Source organism: Hyla sarda, chromosome 4 (assembly GCF_029499605.1).
Source record: "Hyla sarda isolate aHylSar1 chromosome 4, aHylSar1.hap1, whole genome shotgun sequence".
NCBI classification, from domain to species: Eukaryota; Metazoa; Chordata; class Amphibia; order Anura; family Hylidae; genus Hyla; species Hyla sarda.
This window is the reverse complement of record NC_079192.1, coordinates 411,651,862-411,668,571: the sequence shown is the minus strand read 5'-3', so window position 1 is coordinate 411,668,571 and position 16,710 is coordinate 411,651,862. Positions and strand designations below refer to the sequence as shown.

General features: G+C 42.0%; 1 protein-coding gene across 1 annotated transcript in view; it reads left to right on the top strand.

Annotated features, from left to right (window-relative positions):
* The window catches only part of CNOT4 (CCR4-NOT transcription complex subunit 4), a gene marked incomplete in the record, with an annotated part of 85,536 nt that extends 74,482 nt beyond the window's left edge, over positions 1 to 11,054 (top strand). The window contains 2 exon segments of the mRNA XM_056517718.1: positions 6,480 to 6,692; positions 9,065 to 11,054. Coding sequence (XP_056373693.1) covers positions 6,480 to 6,692; positions 9,065 to 9,369 — 518 coding nt within the window.
* Positions 11,055 to 16,710: the final 5,656 nt, after the last annotated feature.

Sequence of the window (16,710 nt, the reverse complement as noted above, 5' to 3'; positions counted from 1 at the left end):
TCGGAACAGTTTGTTCCAAACGCTGAGCAGCGGAGTACTACTTTAAGCCTGTATGGTGCAGGTGTCACCATTGACCCATTTGTCTTCTATCATAATTATTGGTTAATGTTAACAGAGGTGAAGTTTTACCATAACCTAATGTATCATCAGTTGTAACGCCATAGCAGCAATTGGATAACATTACCATGTTACTAAAATAATACTGCCATACAGTGACTGGAAAACACCATGTTACTAAAATAATACTGCCATACAGTGACTGGAAAATGCCATGTTACTAAAATAATACTGCCATACAGTGACTGGAAAACACTATGTTACTAAAATAATACTGCCATACAGTGACTGGATAACACCGCCATGTTACTAAAATAATACTGCCATACAGTGACTGGAAAACACCATGTTACTAAAATAATACTGTAATACAGTGACTAGAAAACGCCATGTTACTAAAATAATACTGCCATACAGTGACTGGAAAACGCCATGTTACTAAAATAATACTGCCATGCAGTGACTGGAAAACACCATGTTACTAAAATAATACTGCCATACAGTGACTGGAAAACACCATGTTACTAAAATAATACTGCCATGCAGTGACTGGATAACACCGCCATGTTACTAAAATAATACTGCCATACAGTGACTGGAAAACACCATGTTACTAAAATAATACTGCCATACAGTGACTGGATAACACCGCCATGTTACTAAAATAATACTGCCATACAGTGACTGGAAAACACCATGTTACTAAAATAATACTGCCATACAGTGACTGGAAAACACCATGTTACTAAAATAATACTGCCATACAGTGACTGGAAAACACCATGTTACTAAATACTACCATACAGTGACTGGATAACACCACCATGTTACTAAAATAATACTACCATACAGTGACTGGAAAATACCATGTTACTAAATACTACCATACAGTGACGGGATAACACCACCATGTTACTAAAATAATACTACCATACAGTGACTGAATAACACCATGTTACTAAATAATACTACCATACAGGGAAGGATAACACCACCATGTTACTAAATAATACTACCATAAAGTAACTGGATTACGCCACCATGTCACCTAATAATGCTTCCCTACAGTGACTGGATCATACCACTATACAGTGAACAGATAACACCAACATAATGTTAGAAAATACTGCCCTACAGTAACTAAATAACACCACAATACTGCATTACAGTGACATTTGTTACTAAATAATATCATACAGTGACAGTAACACCATATGATTACACAAAAATGCTACTATACAGTGACTGGATAGCCTCACCATATTGTTACAAAAAAAAAATGCTTCTACACATGGACTGGATAACACCACAATACTGTCACTAAATAATACTGTACAGTAACACCACCAGACAGTGACTGGATATACACCACTATACTAAATTATTTCCGTAATTTAAGTGAATAGAACTACCAAAGGGAGACAGAATACGGTGATTCTACAATGGTCAGATACAATGTACACTTGAGAAACGAATAAAATACCGATCAGATGCAGAATAAAAATGTAAAGGGGTACTCTGCCCCTAAACATCTTATCCCCTATACTTTGGATAGGGGATAAGATGTCTGATTGCGGCGGGGGTCCCGCTTGTGTGAGCCCCAGACATCTGGCGCACGGAGCGAACTTCGCTCTGTGCCGGGTGACTGGCGATGTGGGGCAGAGGCTCTTAACATCACGGCCACGCCCCCTCTAAGTCTGTCTATAGGAGGAGGCGTGACACGCCCCCTCCCATAGACTTACATTGAGGGGGGCATCGCCGTGACATAACGAGCCTCCGGCGCTGCACCCAATGCTCTAAACAAACTCAGGGTGCAGCAGAGAGATCGCGGGGGTCTCTAGGGGCAGGCCCTTAACGATCAGACATCTTATCCCCTTTCCTTTGAGTAGGGGGATAAGATGTCTAGGGGCGGAGTACCCCTTTAAGTCCTTTGACTACAGGTGACGTCTCTGATCGGAGTCGTTCACTTTCCTCATCTTCTCCGTCTTGCCCAGTCCGCCATGATGACGACTTTAAGATGCGAGCGGCAGACCGATCTGGCTCTTTCCTAGCACCTCCCCAACTTCTTTACAATCCTTCCCATGATCCTGCCGTAAAGCGTCTGCTGTGATTCTCACTGAACCGGAATAATTTACTGCAGTAAAAGACAGTGATACAGAGGGATGTTGTTGCTGACTATAAAGGAACATTGTGGCTAAGAAATGGGAGTATTGTAGCAATGGGGTTAATGGTGGGTTGTAGTTTTTGGGGGTTGGGGGGCTATGGATGCCATTGAGTGTATAGAAACAATACAAATAAATCCTTTATAAAATACTCCAGTATGACAGCAGTAAAGGAGAATATACAGGCTCAAAGGACACTTTGGCCAGCATGGAACTTAATGTTCCGAACGCTGTTTTCACGCAGCGCGGGGTTGGTCACACCCCCTTGTGACATCACGGCCAAGCCCCCAATGCAAGTCTATGGGAGGGGGCGTGACCACTCCCCCTCCCATAGACTTGCATTGAGGGGGCGTGGCCGTTGTGTCACAAGGGGGCGTGGCCGACACCCACCCCCACAGCACGAAGACTGCGTTTGCAACATATAGTTCCACGCTGGCCATTGGAGTTACCCCTCTAAGAAGTTATATGGAATCTATGCCTCAATGGATGTGCTGTTTCGGTGGAACGAGTGGGACCAACTAGATATTGGATCGTGTTTTGTTTTATTAGTTTTTCTTTTTTTACTGTTATGTGTCAGTGTAACTTCACAAGTTTTCTTTTTTCTGCTGGTTGGTTATGAATACAGCCACTCCTATCTCGTCCCAAGAGGGTCCCCCAGTGGCTAGGGAAAGTAGCGTTGCCTATTTCCCGAATGGTGAAATATTGTGGTCATCTACTTACGTACAGAATATTGTTCAGTTTCTTTGGTGTCAGTGGGTTCATGCAAGTCGCACATATATATTCAGTATGTAATGAAAGTGTAAATATCCAGTGGATCTAGTTACAGATGTTGAAGAATAGAAGGAAAGACTATGTTCTTCTTTGCTCTCGGTTTAGTAGCGGCGGTGACTTCTGAAGGACGGATAATTTCTTCCTATGTTCTGGATGACCTTTCAATCGTTGCACTTGACAGAAGCTGGAAGGTCATTTGTTGACAATGAGGGTTTTGTAGATGACTTGCTATGAATACTAATTGTGATTGATGTAAGTCGGCAGCAGACAATGGTCTTCAGACTCCAGTATCTGGCAGCGAGTTAGAGGTTGGTCCTTTTATGGGCTCATTGTGGCTCTGTGTGCTTTATTATTCTTTTGAGGCTCAGATCATCGTATGTGTTTGGTCATCGTCTGGTGGCTGTGGAGACTGGTTTAAGAAATCCTTCAAACCATTTAAACATCTGGCTTGCACCAGGATGGTATTGTGCAAGTGAGGGGCAGTGCCTGGTTTCCCCCAGACATGATGCTGCCCCCACCATGATCACTGTAGGGATGGTATTGGGCAGGTGATGGGCAGTACCTGATTTCCTCCAGACATGATGCTGCCCCCACCATGATCACTGTAGGGATGGTATTGGGCAGGTGATGGGAAGTGCCTGGTCTCCTCCAGACATGATGCTGCCCCAACCATGATCACTGTAGGGATGGTATTGGGCAGGTGATGGGCAGTGCCTGGTTTCCCCCAGACATGATGCTGCCCCCACCATGATCACTGTAGGGATGGTATTGGGCAGGTGATGGGCAGTGCCTGGTTTCCTCCAGACATGATGCTGCCCCCACCATGATCACTGTAGGGATGGTATTGGGCAGGTGATGGGCAGTGCCTGATTTCCCCCAGACATGATGCTGCCCCCACCATGATCACTGTAGGGATGGTATTGGGCAGGTGATGGGCAGTGCCTGGTTTCCTCCAGACATGATGCTGCCCCCACAATGATCACTGTAGGGATGGTATTGGGCAGGTGATGGGCAGTGCCTGGTTTCCTCCAGACATGATGCTGCCCCCACCATGATCTCTGTAGGGATGGTATTGGGCAGGGGATGGGCAGTGCCTGGTTTCCTCCAGACATGATGCTGCCCCCACCATGATCACTGTAGGGATGGTATTGGGCAGGTGATGGGCAGTACCTGGTTTCCTCCAGACATGATGCTGTCCCCACCATGATCACTGTAGGGATGGTATTGGGCAGGTGATGGGCAGTACCTGGTTTCCTCCAGACATGATGCTGTCCCCACCATGATCACTGTAGGGATGGTATTGGGCAGGTGATGGGCAGTACCTGGTTTCCTCCAGACATGATGCTGTCCCCACCATGATCACTGTAGGGATGGTATTGGGCAGGTGATGGGCAGTACCTGGTTTCCTCCAGACATGATGCTGCCCCCACCATGATCACTGTAGGGATGGTATTGGGCTGGTGATGGGCAGTGCCTGGTTTCCCCCAGACATGATGCTGCCCCCACCATAATCACTGTAGGGATGGTATTGGGCAGGTGATGGGCATTGCCTGGTTTCCTGACATGACTTAAGGCCAAAAACTTAAATCTTGGTTACATCAGACCCAAGAGTCGGCAACGTTCATGTGTTATAACTGAGCAGAGACTTCATTGTAAGCATTCTGCAATAAAGCACCATAAATCAGCGCAGTGCTGCAGTGATGATTTGACTTTCTGGAAGTTTCTGCCAACTGGATCTTTAAAGCTCATCCACAGTAATCATTGGGTTCTTGGTCACTTCTGTTACCAATGTCCTTCTCCCCCAGTTATTTGGTTTGGTTGGGCAGCCAGCTGTAGGCAGAGTCCTGGTCGTTCAAAACGTCTTCCATGTAAGATTTGTGCAGACCACTGAGCTCTTGGGAACTTTTTAGTGCAGCAGTAATGTTTTGTCCCCTTCTTCAGATCTGTGCCTCTACACAGTCCTGTTCCTGAGCTCTACAGGCAGTTCTTTCCTCCTCATGGCGTGGTTTTTGCTCTGATGTACACTGTCAACTTTGAGAACTTTACATATATATATATAATAGGGCAGTGTTTTTATTTACCACAGGTGGCTCCGAAGATGATCAAGAGAAATGGGAGGAGCCAGAAATAAAATTTAAGTGTCATAGTAAAGGGTCTGACTACTTATGTACATGTGAAATTTACATTTTTGCAAATGTTTAAAAAGGAAAAATTCTAAACTGTTTTTCCAGGCCTTGGTCACGTGCTCAGTCAAAGGTTATGGAGAATTCGGGGACACATTTAGAATCCTTGTATCATCTTGTGCCTTGCACACATCATAAGTGTTACCCATATTGCCCACAGTAGTCCTTCAAAGGGATCCCTGAGGCATTATAACTGGCGATAGCCCCATAAAGACATGGGTGAGGGAAATGTAAGCATACCTGAAGTCTGGGTGCCTTGTGTGACTGACAGAATTGCCATTTAATGTGTCAACCACCGCTTGGGAAGAGTCCAGGAGGTGGAGTCTTCTGTGCTTACTGTATAACAAGAACTTTCCCAGCCCCTCCCTTCAGCTCTAGCGTCTTATCAGAAGACTACTACAGCTGCCAATCATAGCAGAGGGGCAGGGCCAGCAGTTTTACGTAAAATTACAACAAATTATTATTTTTTTATTGAAGGAATATAAATTCTTTTGTTAAAATATTTACGTTTTTCCATGTGTAATATTCTGTTTGTCAAAGTCGAAATGTGCATTACAGAGAGATTCCCATCGCTGGTAAAGGTCTCGAAATTAAGAATGAATTTAAGAATAAATGTGGAGTATGCTTATTTCTGACACACAATTACTTAAGCCAGAAATTCATTTTTAAATTAATTTTTTGTGTGGGTCATCGAACGTCAAACGACTTCAGAAAATAAGTGACAAATGAATTTGTTTCAGTGCAACACAAATAGATAGATATATTTTTTGGGGGGAAATATGAAACTAAGGGAACAGGGCATAGAATAATTTTATGTTGTCTGTCAATTACACATAAAAAAAAAAACTAGTTTTATAAAAATGTAAATATTCGTTAAATCACAAATTAAAAAAGATGAAAAGTCACCCTTAATTTAATAAGGGAGTTTTACACTTTAATTTTTTTAATTTTATAAACTTGACGTGTTTCTGGCTGATCTATTTAAATATGCATGTTGTGTTAAAAAGAGAAAAAACATACAATCACCCTTAATTTAATGTAAATTTGATTATTTAAAAAAATATAATTTAAGCTATAAATTGGAAAAAAAAATTGTTTGATTTTAAATTTGTTTTATACTGTAAGCATTTCCCCTTTTTATTAGAAACCGAGCTGCTTTTAAAACATTTTGGTTTTTAAATTAGAATTTTAATAAACATTAAAAAAAAAAATCTACTTACATTAAGCAAAAAATTCTAACAACAACTTTTTATATTTTTATTTTTTATTTTTTTTTATTATTTTTTATTTTGAATAAATCTCCCAGACCACAGCAATTCAGTAGAAAGTATAAATATGAAGGAATGGCAGGACGGGCTAAGGGCACTTCTGCCCAACATAAACATCAACTTTGGTGGGCTGCCCAATGCTTCTTCCCCTTCAAACTCCACCCACAGTGCACCAACGTCCAACAGTGCCACAACTAACAGCCTGAACTGGGACTGCCCGACCAGCTGGATGGATCCCGCCATAATCACAGGTAACCGTTTCTTCCTCCTTCATTGACATCTCATCCAAATTGCCCGGTAAAGAACATAACCAGCCATGTATAGTCAGCGGCTGCGACCCCCGGTATATGTTGTGTACATGAAAATACGCAGAAGAACTCTCTGGGTTTGGCTGTTTTCACTCTGTGTCAATCTTACTCCGCAGCAAAGATGCTTAATGTTCTAGGTTCCGATTTTTTTTTTCTTTTTTTTTTTCTACTTCATATTGAAAACTAAAAATTTGGATGATTTTCTATAAAAAGAGCAATAAAAAAAAAAAAGTGGGGCGTGGGCAAAATTATTTAAACTAACAAACCATACTCCACATTTGTTCGGTAGAATGAAAGGATTGCTTGTATGTTATGAGAAAAAAAATGTGTTTTTGGGTGAAAAAAAAAACGCTCACTGATTTCCTTTTTAATATTGTGTAAAATTCTTATTTCTCATTGTAACAGCTTCTTTTTCCAATGTTTGATACACTTTTTTTTTAAACCTTTTTAAAAAGATAAGAGTATTCGTTCAAAATAAAAAAAAATTCTATAGGTTTCTGGGCCTGATGTAAGAATAACAAACGAACGATACTTACCTACTCCCGTTCCCCCACTGCTCCCGCTCCCCCACTGCTCGTCTCCTCTTGCTTCGGAGAATCCAAGCACTGGCCAAGGCGGGAAACTGAGTAGGCAGAGCCTGCTCAGACTCTGTTTTGGAAGTAGAGCTGAACAGCGGGGAAGGACAATGTCTGTGAAATTTAAGCGGCAGGGGAGTGGGGTAGATAAGTATCAATTGTTTGTTTTTAAATCATGCGCAGCAATGTATATAAAAAATATATAAAAAGCCTCCATACACATCAAAAAAGAAAGTTTGTCAAACCTGCCAATTTTGACAGACCCAGCTGACTTTGTAATGTGTAGGGTCCCTCCCTACTCTCACCCACCAGATGATTGGTAGATTAGCTGCTTGCCCTTCTCTCTCTCTCCATTTAGAACCTTTGATATCATGTCATGTATGGACAGATCGGTATGAGTTGGCTTCAGAGTCAGTCCTGCTCTCAACAAGTGTTCTGCCCCTCAGATTGTGCTGAGACGATATTATGTAAAACTCTAGTTTTGCAGTAACATTGTGCTAATTTTTACAAAAAAATAGCAATTTAAATACCCGGCCATGGACTCTTGGTATAACGCTCAATAATGGCAGTCACTTCCCCCCACTCATTCAATTATTACAGAATGGGTGATAAGTATCTGATCAGGGGGGCGGTTGAACCAACATTCTACTTTCTACCGATAACAAGTGTCTGGATTTTCAGTGCAATTGCTTGATTACCACTCCATTCACTCGGGATCGAAGGACCTCCATTTTTGTTATCAGTGGGGGTCCCAACAGTTGGGCCATTGATCAGTTTTATCACCTATCCTGTGCACAGCGGAAATCACTGTTGTAGAGACTTGTCAAAGGTTTCAATCTGAGTGTTCAGACCCCGACTGATCACTAGAACAAGCCAGGAGAAGCGCGCGCCAAGTGCGTTCTTTCGCAGCTCTGTGCTGTGACAAAGACAAACTTACAGTGCAAGTCTATGGTATGGTCTCCCCATGCGCCTCTTTCTTAGCCCATTCTAGTGATTAATCAGGGTCTGAACTCTCAGACCCGACCGATCAAAACGTGACATGACAAACGTTTTTAAAAGCAACAGGTACAATTCAAGAATTTCCACGTCCAATGTAGTCCAGTATTCATGTATGGAAGGAAATGCTCCCCTGGTTGGCTGTGTAGGACACATGACATCTGACCAGGATTATCTCCCTTTAGGTGGCTTTACGCTGTAGATGGCCGTCGACCAGAAACTTATTTGATCGACAGCTATTTCCCCTAACACTCAGCTCAGTGGAGCATTTAGATGTTATGAATGGGGTGAGGGACATGATCTGCTACCAGGCTTCTCTGGGGACAACCTGTCTCCTGCGAGACTCTATGGATCGGCATGTTGAAATTCAATATGGCCAACCCTTCTTTTCCCTGACATTCGTCATTGGGGGTTGGGAGAAGTCTGTGGACATTCAACTTAACTCCTGTCTACTTTGTACTTAAGCAGTTTCTCGTGATAATAAAGCACCAAAGACTGTCGGCGCCATGTTTTCTCTTTCATTTGACATACTGTTGTATGAAAATATAAAGATTTTTGTGATTGAAATTGATTTTTGTGGTTGACATTGAGTATATTTTATAATTAATGAAAATATAATGTCCATTAACAGTGTTTTAGATGCTTTCGTGCCCTGTATATATTAATGATTTTTCAATTTCAAATTTTTTCAAATTTGTAAATTTTAAAAAGAGAATTTTTATATTTTTTTGTCTTTTTTACTAGGTATCCCATCATCCACCGGAAATGGTTTAGAACCTCTGCAAGATGACAATCCGCCACACTGGTTAAAATCACTGCAAGCCCTGACAGAGATGGACGGCCCCAGCAGCTCTATACCCCCCCACCACCCCCATAACAATCTTTTCAGCACACAGATACCCCTACACAGAGCAAATTGGAGCCCATACCCTCCCCCAACAAACCCCGCCAGTTTTCACTCCCCTCCCCCAGGCTTTCAGACAGCCTTCAGACCCCCAACCAAAAACCCCACAGATCTACTACAGAGCTCAGCCCTGGACCGTCATTGAAAATATGAAGGGACAGCTTAGAAAATTTGGGGACTACTTCTTCCCCCACCGCACCCACCCAATTTCAAATGTCAGAATCAAACCCTCAGTGTTTCCTTCTCATACAATCCTTCTCCAGAATCTTGGTTCCGTGGGGGCAGGGAAGCTCCAGAGACCCTCCCCCGTAACACAATTTACGAAATCGACAGCCGACGATCGATCCGAGATCTCGCCATTTGTTGCAGTGCTGAAGTTCATTTTGATGGGGTGACTTAGTTTATTTTACATCCGAAAAAATAAAAAGCACCAACAAGTTTCCTGAACCACTAAAGAGAGAGAGAGAGAGATATGGAAATCGAAAAAAAAAAAAAATCAAATATGACTTTAAAAAAAACATAATATGGCAAACTAAGGAGATCATTGGTCTGCTGCATGAGAATTTTTTTTTTCTATAAAACAATAAAAAAAAATAAAACTAAATAAAAAAAAAAGAACCTGATTTAAACAGCTAGTTACGAATAGCAGAAAAATAATCTTTTTAAGAAATAAAAAATTAGGGATGAGAAATAGAAACCTAACCTGATCGGGAGGGAGGAAAGCACCATGAAAAAATTTATATGCCGTAATTTTTTTTTATAGATATATATATTTTTTTTTTCGTTATTTCCTTTATTCAGTAACTCTGTGATGGAACGTACCATTTCACGCTTTATTTTCTTCAGGACCAAAGGGGGGCTGGAATATGCAAAAAAATTACATTGTTTTTAGAACCCCTCTGGCGTTGAAGGGGTTAAGGCAAAAAAAATATAGATTAATGAATTTGGCAACTTTTTGCAAATTGTTGCCAGTTTTTTGTTTTTTTTTGTGTATAACTTTATCGTAACGTTTGCCATATATACTAATGGTGCTTTCCAAGGCATGAGCAGCAGGCCATGACAGAAGATGGGCTAGTGTTTTTTGAGATTTTTTTTTTTTTTCTTGCATAAAAATCCATGAAAATTTTTCAGCTTAACAATGAGAAAAAAAAAAGAAAAATTTCATCCACGACTTTTTTGGAAAATTCTCTCTTTATCAGTGCAAACTTGATGATTTTCGTTTATTCTTTGTTCTTTGAAGATCTGTGAAGGTGTTGGTGTAGTTGCTTCCCGCCGTTGAGTCACTCTTGGTCGTCTCGGAAAAGAAGAAAAACAAAAAAACTCCAGATAAAATCCCGTAAGGATCCGGTCATTGTGGTTATATACATATATGCTGCTTCCCGACCTGTTTCTTTTTTTTTTTCTTTTTTTGCACAATTGGAATTGCTGCCGCCTTCTCAAGTCACTACCTGTATTCTTAAGGAAATCGAAAAAGGTGGCCATTTTTTTTTCGTTCTTCAAAAGAAAATTTTTTCTGACCTGGAGTTTAGCATACAACAGCTTTCAGTTGTCATCAAGGAGAAAAAATGTCTTTCCGAGGTCACTCGCAGGCGTTTCGATCCATTTCCTGAATTTTTTTTTTTTCTGGCATTTATTATCTGCAGTATTGAAAAACAAAAAACAAGATTGAGAAGAGAAGTCTATAAGAGAAGGGGGGGAAAAAAATAAAATAAAATATGATAAATTAAAACATGGTTATAACCTGACGCTAAAAACTAAACCAAGAAAATGTACCTCTGTCTTCAGAATTAAAACTAAAATCTTAAATAAAACAGAAAACTTGATGATAAATCGATTTTGTGGAATTCCTTCTTATGTGGGACCCCAACGTAAAGGTCTTTGTACAGGGTCCCCAATCTAACCGTTTTGGCACCCTCTAGTTGTGGGGGTAAGAATTTTAAGTATGTAATTCAATCAATTTCACTGGGATGTAAAGGGATACATGACAGGATAAACTATATCGGCACAGAATGTTGGACTTAGAATTACATAAAAATTCACTTGATTTGGGCGTAATTTTGTTGTATGTGACTGTCGTACCCCTATAGCACTATATAGGTTTAACGCATAAACCGCAACTGGTCAAAATTATTTTTCTTTCTCTTCCTTGACGTGGTGGGCATATAGTCGTAACCAAAACTTTCGAGACTGACACAAATTTTGGTTTTCACACAGTTCGCTGCTTCAGTGTGATCTTTTAATCAGAAGTGAGTATAGTTACTGAAGTACAGTTATAAGTTGTATTTAAAAGGGAACTCCACCCGAATTAAATTACTTTTGTATAGCTGCCCACGTTAAAGTTATATAACTTTGCAAGTGTAATCTTTGAGCACATGCCCTGTTTCTCTTAGATAATCCTCCAGGCAGGAAGTCCAGTAGTTCCTAGCACACATGATGGCTGTTGGGCACCACCTTGTTGGGTTCAGTGGCCACCTCTTGATAAAGCTACTTCGTAGCGAAACATGTCGAGGGGGGCAGAGTAGGAAATTTTAACTAGGACTAGTGCTGTTGCCCAGAAAACAATAGGATGTGATCTGCAGACACATTTAGCCTATATCTGTTAGCAAGTCAGCGTACAGCAACAGAGTTTCTCTGTTGAAAATAAAGAATCAGTAATTAAATACAACAAGGGCATACAGCACTATTGGTTTTTAACCTGTGTAGAAATCAATAAAGCTTATGGGAATTTTATAAAATAAGTATATGGGAAATCAGTTTTTTTTTTTATTTCCCTAAGGGAAATCTATTGGAATAAATAACAAAAGTTAACCCTCCATATACTGGTCTTGACCAGTTATGGTGTCGGTGTGCAATGTGTGACTGTCCCTGATTGGCTGAGGCACACATACCTTCCTCATCTATATTCACTGCTTCTCTAACCCTGTGACTTGCTCAGCTCTTTCAAGGCAGCTGCTTCCTGCAGCTCGCACAGGAAACAAGCGCAGGGGCTGAAGGCCTTTGTAGTTTTATTGCTGCTATCAGCTGGATTTTTAAAAGCTGTTGATGCCATGTAAAGTTATGGTGAGCATATGTACATAACATAAGTATTTTTATCACTTTTGGCTGGATATCTTAAAAAGAATACATCGGGTTTATGTAAAGACTCAGTATTTTCAGTGCTGACCCTTCTTCTATATCAAGACTTCAGTATTTCTCCCTGTCATGCTGGATATCTGCTTCTGGCCCAAATCCTGACTGGTCACAACCTGTTTTTACGTCTGTTTTTGTTTGTCTATTTGCTTTTTGAGGCTTGACTACAGGTTCTCAGGGGGATTTTTCTGGCCATGGACCCAAAATGTCAATGTTTTGCTCACCAAGCTGCTTACTTTTCACTTTCACCTTGTGATATAGTCTCCAACATGCTGGAAAAGCTTTGTCTATTACCAAACTGGTCTTGGTTGGGAGAAGTTGTTCTTGGAGGATGTTTAGAACCTATTCTTTATTTATTTCTAGAAATAGAGAAAAAAGACCGGAGGGGAGCGCCTCGTGCGTTACCTTCAGTATATTCTGGACCCTTAAATGCTGATTCCTTATCTCAAGAACAGGTGTAAGGTCAAGAAAGTCACAAGGACAAGATGGCCCCTTACCTTGTTCTAGAGAATAAATCTCATATCACCCCTGATGCTGGGGTCAAACAAAAATAAACGGATGGAGCTGCTGAGCCTGAAAGTTGCAGGGAGGGGGATACCCAACCTGTAGGGGTACAATGGGAGCAGTGGAAAGAAGACCTTATAGTGGAAATCAGGCGCTGCTCTATCCAGTTTCGTCCAAGAGAGACTCCTTTCAGATGCAGAGTATTATTGGAAAAAAACACAGCAAAAATACAGGCAATTGACATGTTTCGGGGGCTTTGTCCCCCTTCCTCAGCCTGAGGCTATCTGAGGAAGGGGGACAAAGCCCCCGAAACGTGTCAATTGCCTGTATGTTTGCTATGTTTTGTTCCAATAAACACTTTGTGTAATAATACTCAGCATCTGAAAGGAGTCTTTCTCTCGGACGAAACTGGATAGAGCAGCGCCTGATTTCCACTCTTAGGTTTTCTTTCCACTGCTTCCATTCTTTATTCGTGACTCTGCCCTTATAATTGTCCACTCCCTTGGATAAAATGCCGTCCCGTACATCAATGGTCTTAGAAGGCTTTACTGTTGGACACAGGACTCGTGGTAGCATCACCTTTACTTCTCCGGACCATCATTCTTCTAGATGTCCCAACCAGTCTAAAGGCTTCATCGGAGAAGATAACTTCACCCAAGTCTTTTCATGACATCAGGCATCTCCAAAAGCCTTCACCTCACTGAGAGTGTAGTTGACCCCCACCTGCTGCCATTCCTGATGAAGCTCTACAAGGGTGCTGAACCCATCCCGGAGCTGACTCCTCTTTAGGAGATGGTCCTGGCCCTTTCTGGTATCTAAACATCCTCAAAGACCAACTTCTCCCAACCGTCCAGGAGCAGTTTGGTGATGAAGAATAAAGTGGCTTGCAGAACAAAACTTTGACATTTTGGGTCCATGGCCTAAAAGCTTCTCAGATCTCAATCCCTTAGAGAACTTATCAATCTCCAAAAAAGTGAGTGGACAAACAAAAACACAGAAATTGTGACAAACTTCGAGCAGTGATGGGGTAAGAATGGGTTGTGACCGGTCAGGATTTGGCCCAGAAGCCAATATCCTGAATGACTGGGAGAACTGCAGTCTTAGAAGATGACGGGTCAAAACTATTCATTTTGGGACTTTGTCTACAGTTGATGGTTTTTGTCAATAAATTGTTTAAAACTTGAGACGCGTATAATTGTACTTAAGTAACCATAGAAACATCTGACCAAAAAAAAAAAAACTAAACGCCGAAGCAGCGAACTGAGTTAAAACCAAAATTTGTGTCCATCTCGAAAAATGCAGTGGTAAAAATGAGAGAAAAGCGAAGCTACAGTCACATTTGGCAAAGCTGAATCTAGTGAATCGGCTGTGGATTGGGTTAGTATTGTTGAAGGCACTCTGCTGCTAGACCTCTTACCCCCATCCAAAGGATAGGGGATAAGATGTCTGATCCCGGGGGGATCTCCCACAGCACTCGGCATTCTAAACAAACACCGCGTTCCTGCGGCAGTGGTCGCAACGTCCGGGCCACACCCCTCGTGATGTCACACCACGCCCGCTCCATTCATGTCTATGGGAGGGGGCGTCTCAGCCAACACGCCCCCTCCCTTAGACACGAATGGAGGGGGCGTGGAGTGACATCACGAGGGGTGAGATCGTGACATCAAGGTTTCGGCTCAGAGCTTTCTGACCAAAATTTTCAGAATGCTCCAGCACCGGAGTACCCCTTTAATTTTCTTCCTTTTTCCTGAAGAAGTCTTGTATGACACAGCCCGGAGTCTTGTTCCAGACTTCTCCAGGGAACAGCTTGGAAAGCGGAAATTTTAGACTGAATCTAATAAATTGGCTATAGATTATTTAGATTGGCTCTTGTCTAATAAAAATCTTTAGTCCTCCTGTTCTGCAACATCTGTTCCCTTGTCAGAGGGCGAAAAGGAGACAGGAAAGTGATCAAGTGTTTTTCAAAATTGCCTTAAAGGGGTACACTACTGGCAAACTTTTTTTTTTTTTTTTTTAACTGGTGCTAGAAAGTTACAGATAAATCTTAATCCTTCCAGTACTTGTCAGCTGCTGTATGATCCACAGGAAGTTGTTTTTCTTTTTGAATTTCCTTTCTGCCTGACCACAGTGCTCTCTGCTGACACCTGTGCCAATTTAGGAACTGTCCAGAGCAGGATAGGTTTATCTAAGGGGATTTGGTTCTACTCGGGACAGTTCCTAAAATGGACAGAGGTGTCATCAGAGAGCACTGTGGTCAGGCAGAAAGGAAATTCAAAAAGAAAAGAACTTCCTGTGGAGCATACAGCAGCTGAAAAGTACTGGAAGGATTACGATTGTTTAATAGAAGTAATTAGCAAATCTGTTTTAACTTTCTGGCACCAGTTGATTAAAAAAAAAAATGTTTTTCAGTGGAGTACCCCTTTAAAGATTACCTGCTACCAAGTTGACACTGGACCTGTTCCCCTTGTCATCCTGAGTCTATAGCACTTTTTCTTTTTCAATATGGGCCATTATTTCTCAAGTTATAGTTTTCTAAAGTCTTCTCACTGTTCCTCTGCTTTAGTTGAGGCAGGGGGGCGTTACCCGGCAGACGTGACGTCACCTGAAGCCTGCATGGTAACGCTTCTGCCCTTCACTGTTCTGTGCTGCACTCGGTCTCTGGAGCGCACCTAGAACAGGGAGCCAATCCCAGCAGTGAAAGTGTATGGGGGGCGGAGGGGACACAAGGCAGTTCTGTCCCTGTTCAGAGCCTCGTGCACAGCTCTCGCTCCCCCCTGCATGATTGACAGGCAGGGAGCGAGAGATGAGCAGAGCCGCACTTCCAGAAATAGGACCAGTGCCCGTCCTGCAATGAAAGCTATGCAGCGCCTGCAGAACACAGTACAAGAGAGACCCCTAGTGGCCACTTAAAAAAAAAAAAGTAAAAACTACTGTAAATATTGTTTTGTTAATGAACATATATTGCAATAAGGCTTCTTTTAACATAAGGAACACTATATAAATAAGTTTTACTTGATGACGGGTACGAACTCTTTATCAAAAAATGGTTACAAATGTGTACACACCCTTAAAGCGTACCTGTCATATTACTGAAAAAACTTTAAAGGGGTACTCCGCCCCTAGACATCTTATTTCCTATCCAAAGGAGATAGGGGATAAGATGTCTGATCATTCATTTAGAACACTGGGTGCAGGTGGTGGGGTCAGGACATCATGCCACGCCCCCTCAATGAGAGTCTATGGAAGGGGGCGTGGTGGCCACCATCCACCCTCCTATAGACTTTCATTGAGAGGGAGGTGGCTTGTCGCCACGACCCCACCACCTGCACCTAGCGTTTGGAACAACATTTTCGGAACGCTGGGGCACCAGAGTACCCCTTTTAATGCTTCTATGTTACTCATTAGGTCAGTGAAGTCCAAACTGTGGCCCTCCAGATGTTGCAAATCTTAGCATGCCCAGACAGCAAACTGCTGTCTGGGCATGCTGGGAGTTGTAGTTTTGCAACAACTGGAGGTCCACAGTTTGGACATCACTGCACTAGGTCATGCAGATTCTTTACATGTCTTTTGTGTCTAGCTTCAATTTCTGGCTTGCAAATCCCTCTGTTCTGCTTCTCACTCATTCCGACATCCACTGCTCAGGAAGGGGCATGTTCCAGGCAAATACTGAGCCCGTCCTCACTCACTATACATTCACTTCCTCCCTGAGTCTGCTGTGCTGTGCTGGTTCTCTTTATCCAATCACTGCAGGCGGCTCTGTAACCCCATCTGTTTTCATGCTGCAGCCTGATAGGACAGGAGTGAGCACAGAGGAGTGCTAGTCCCGCCCTCACTTACTGGACTTTGTCCCTAC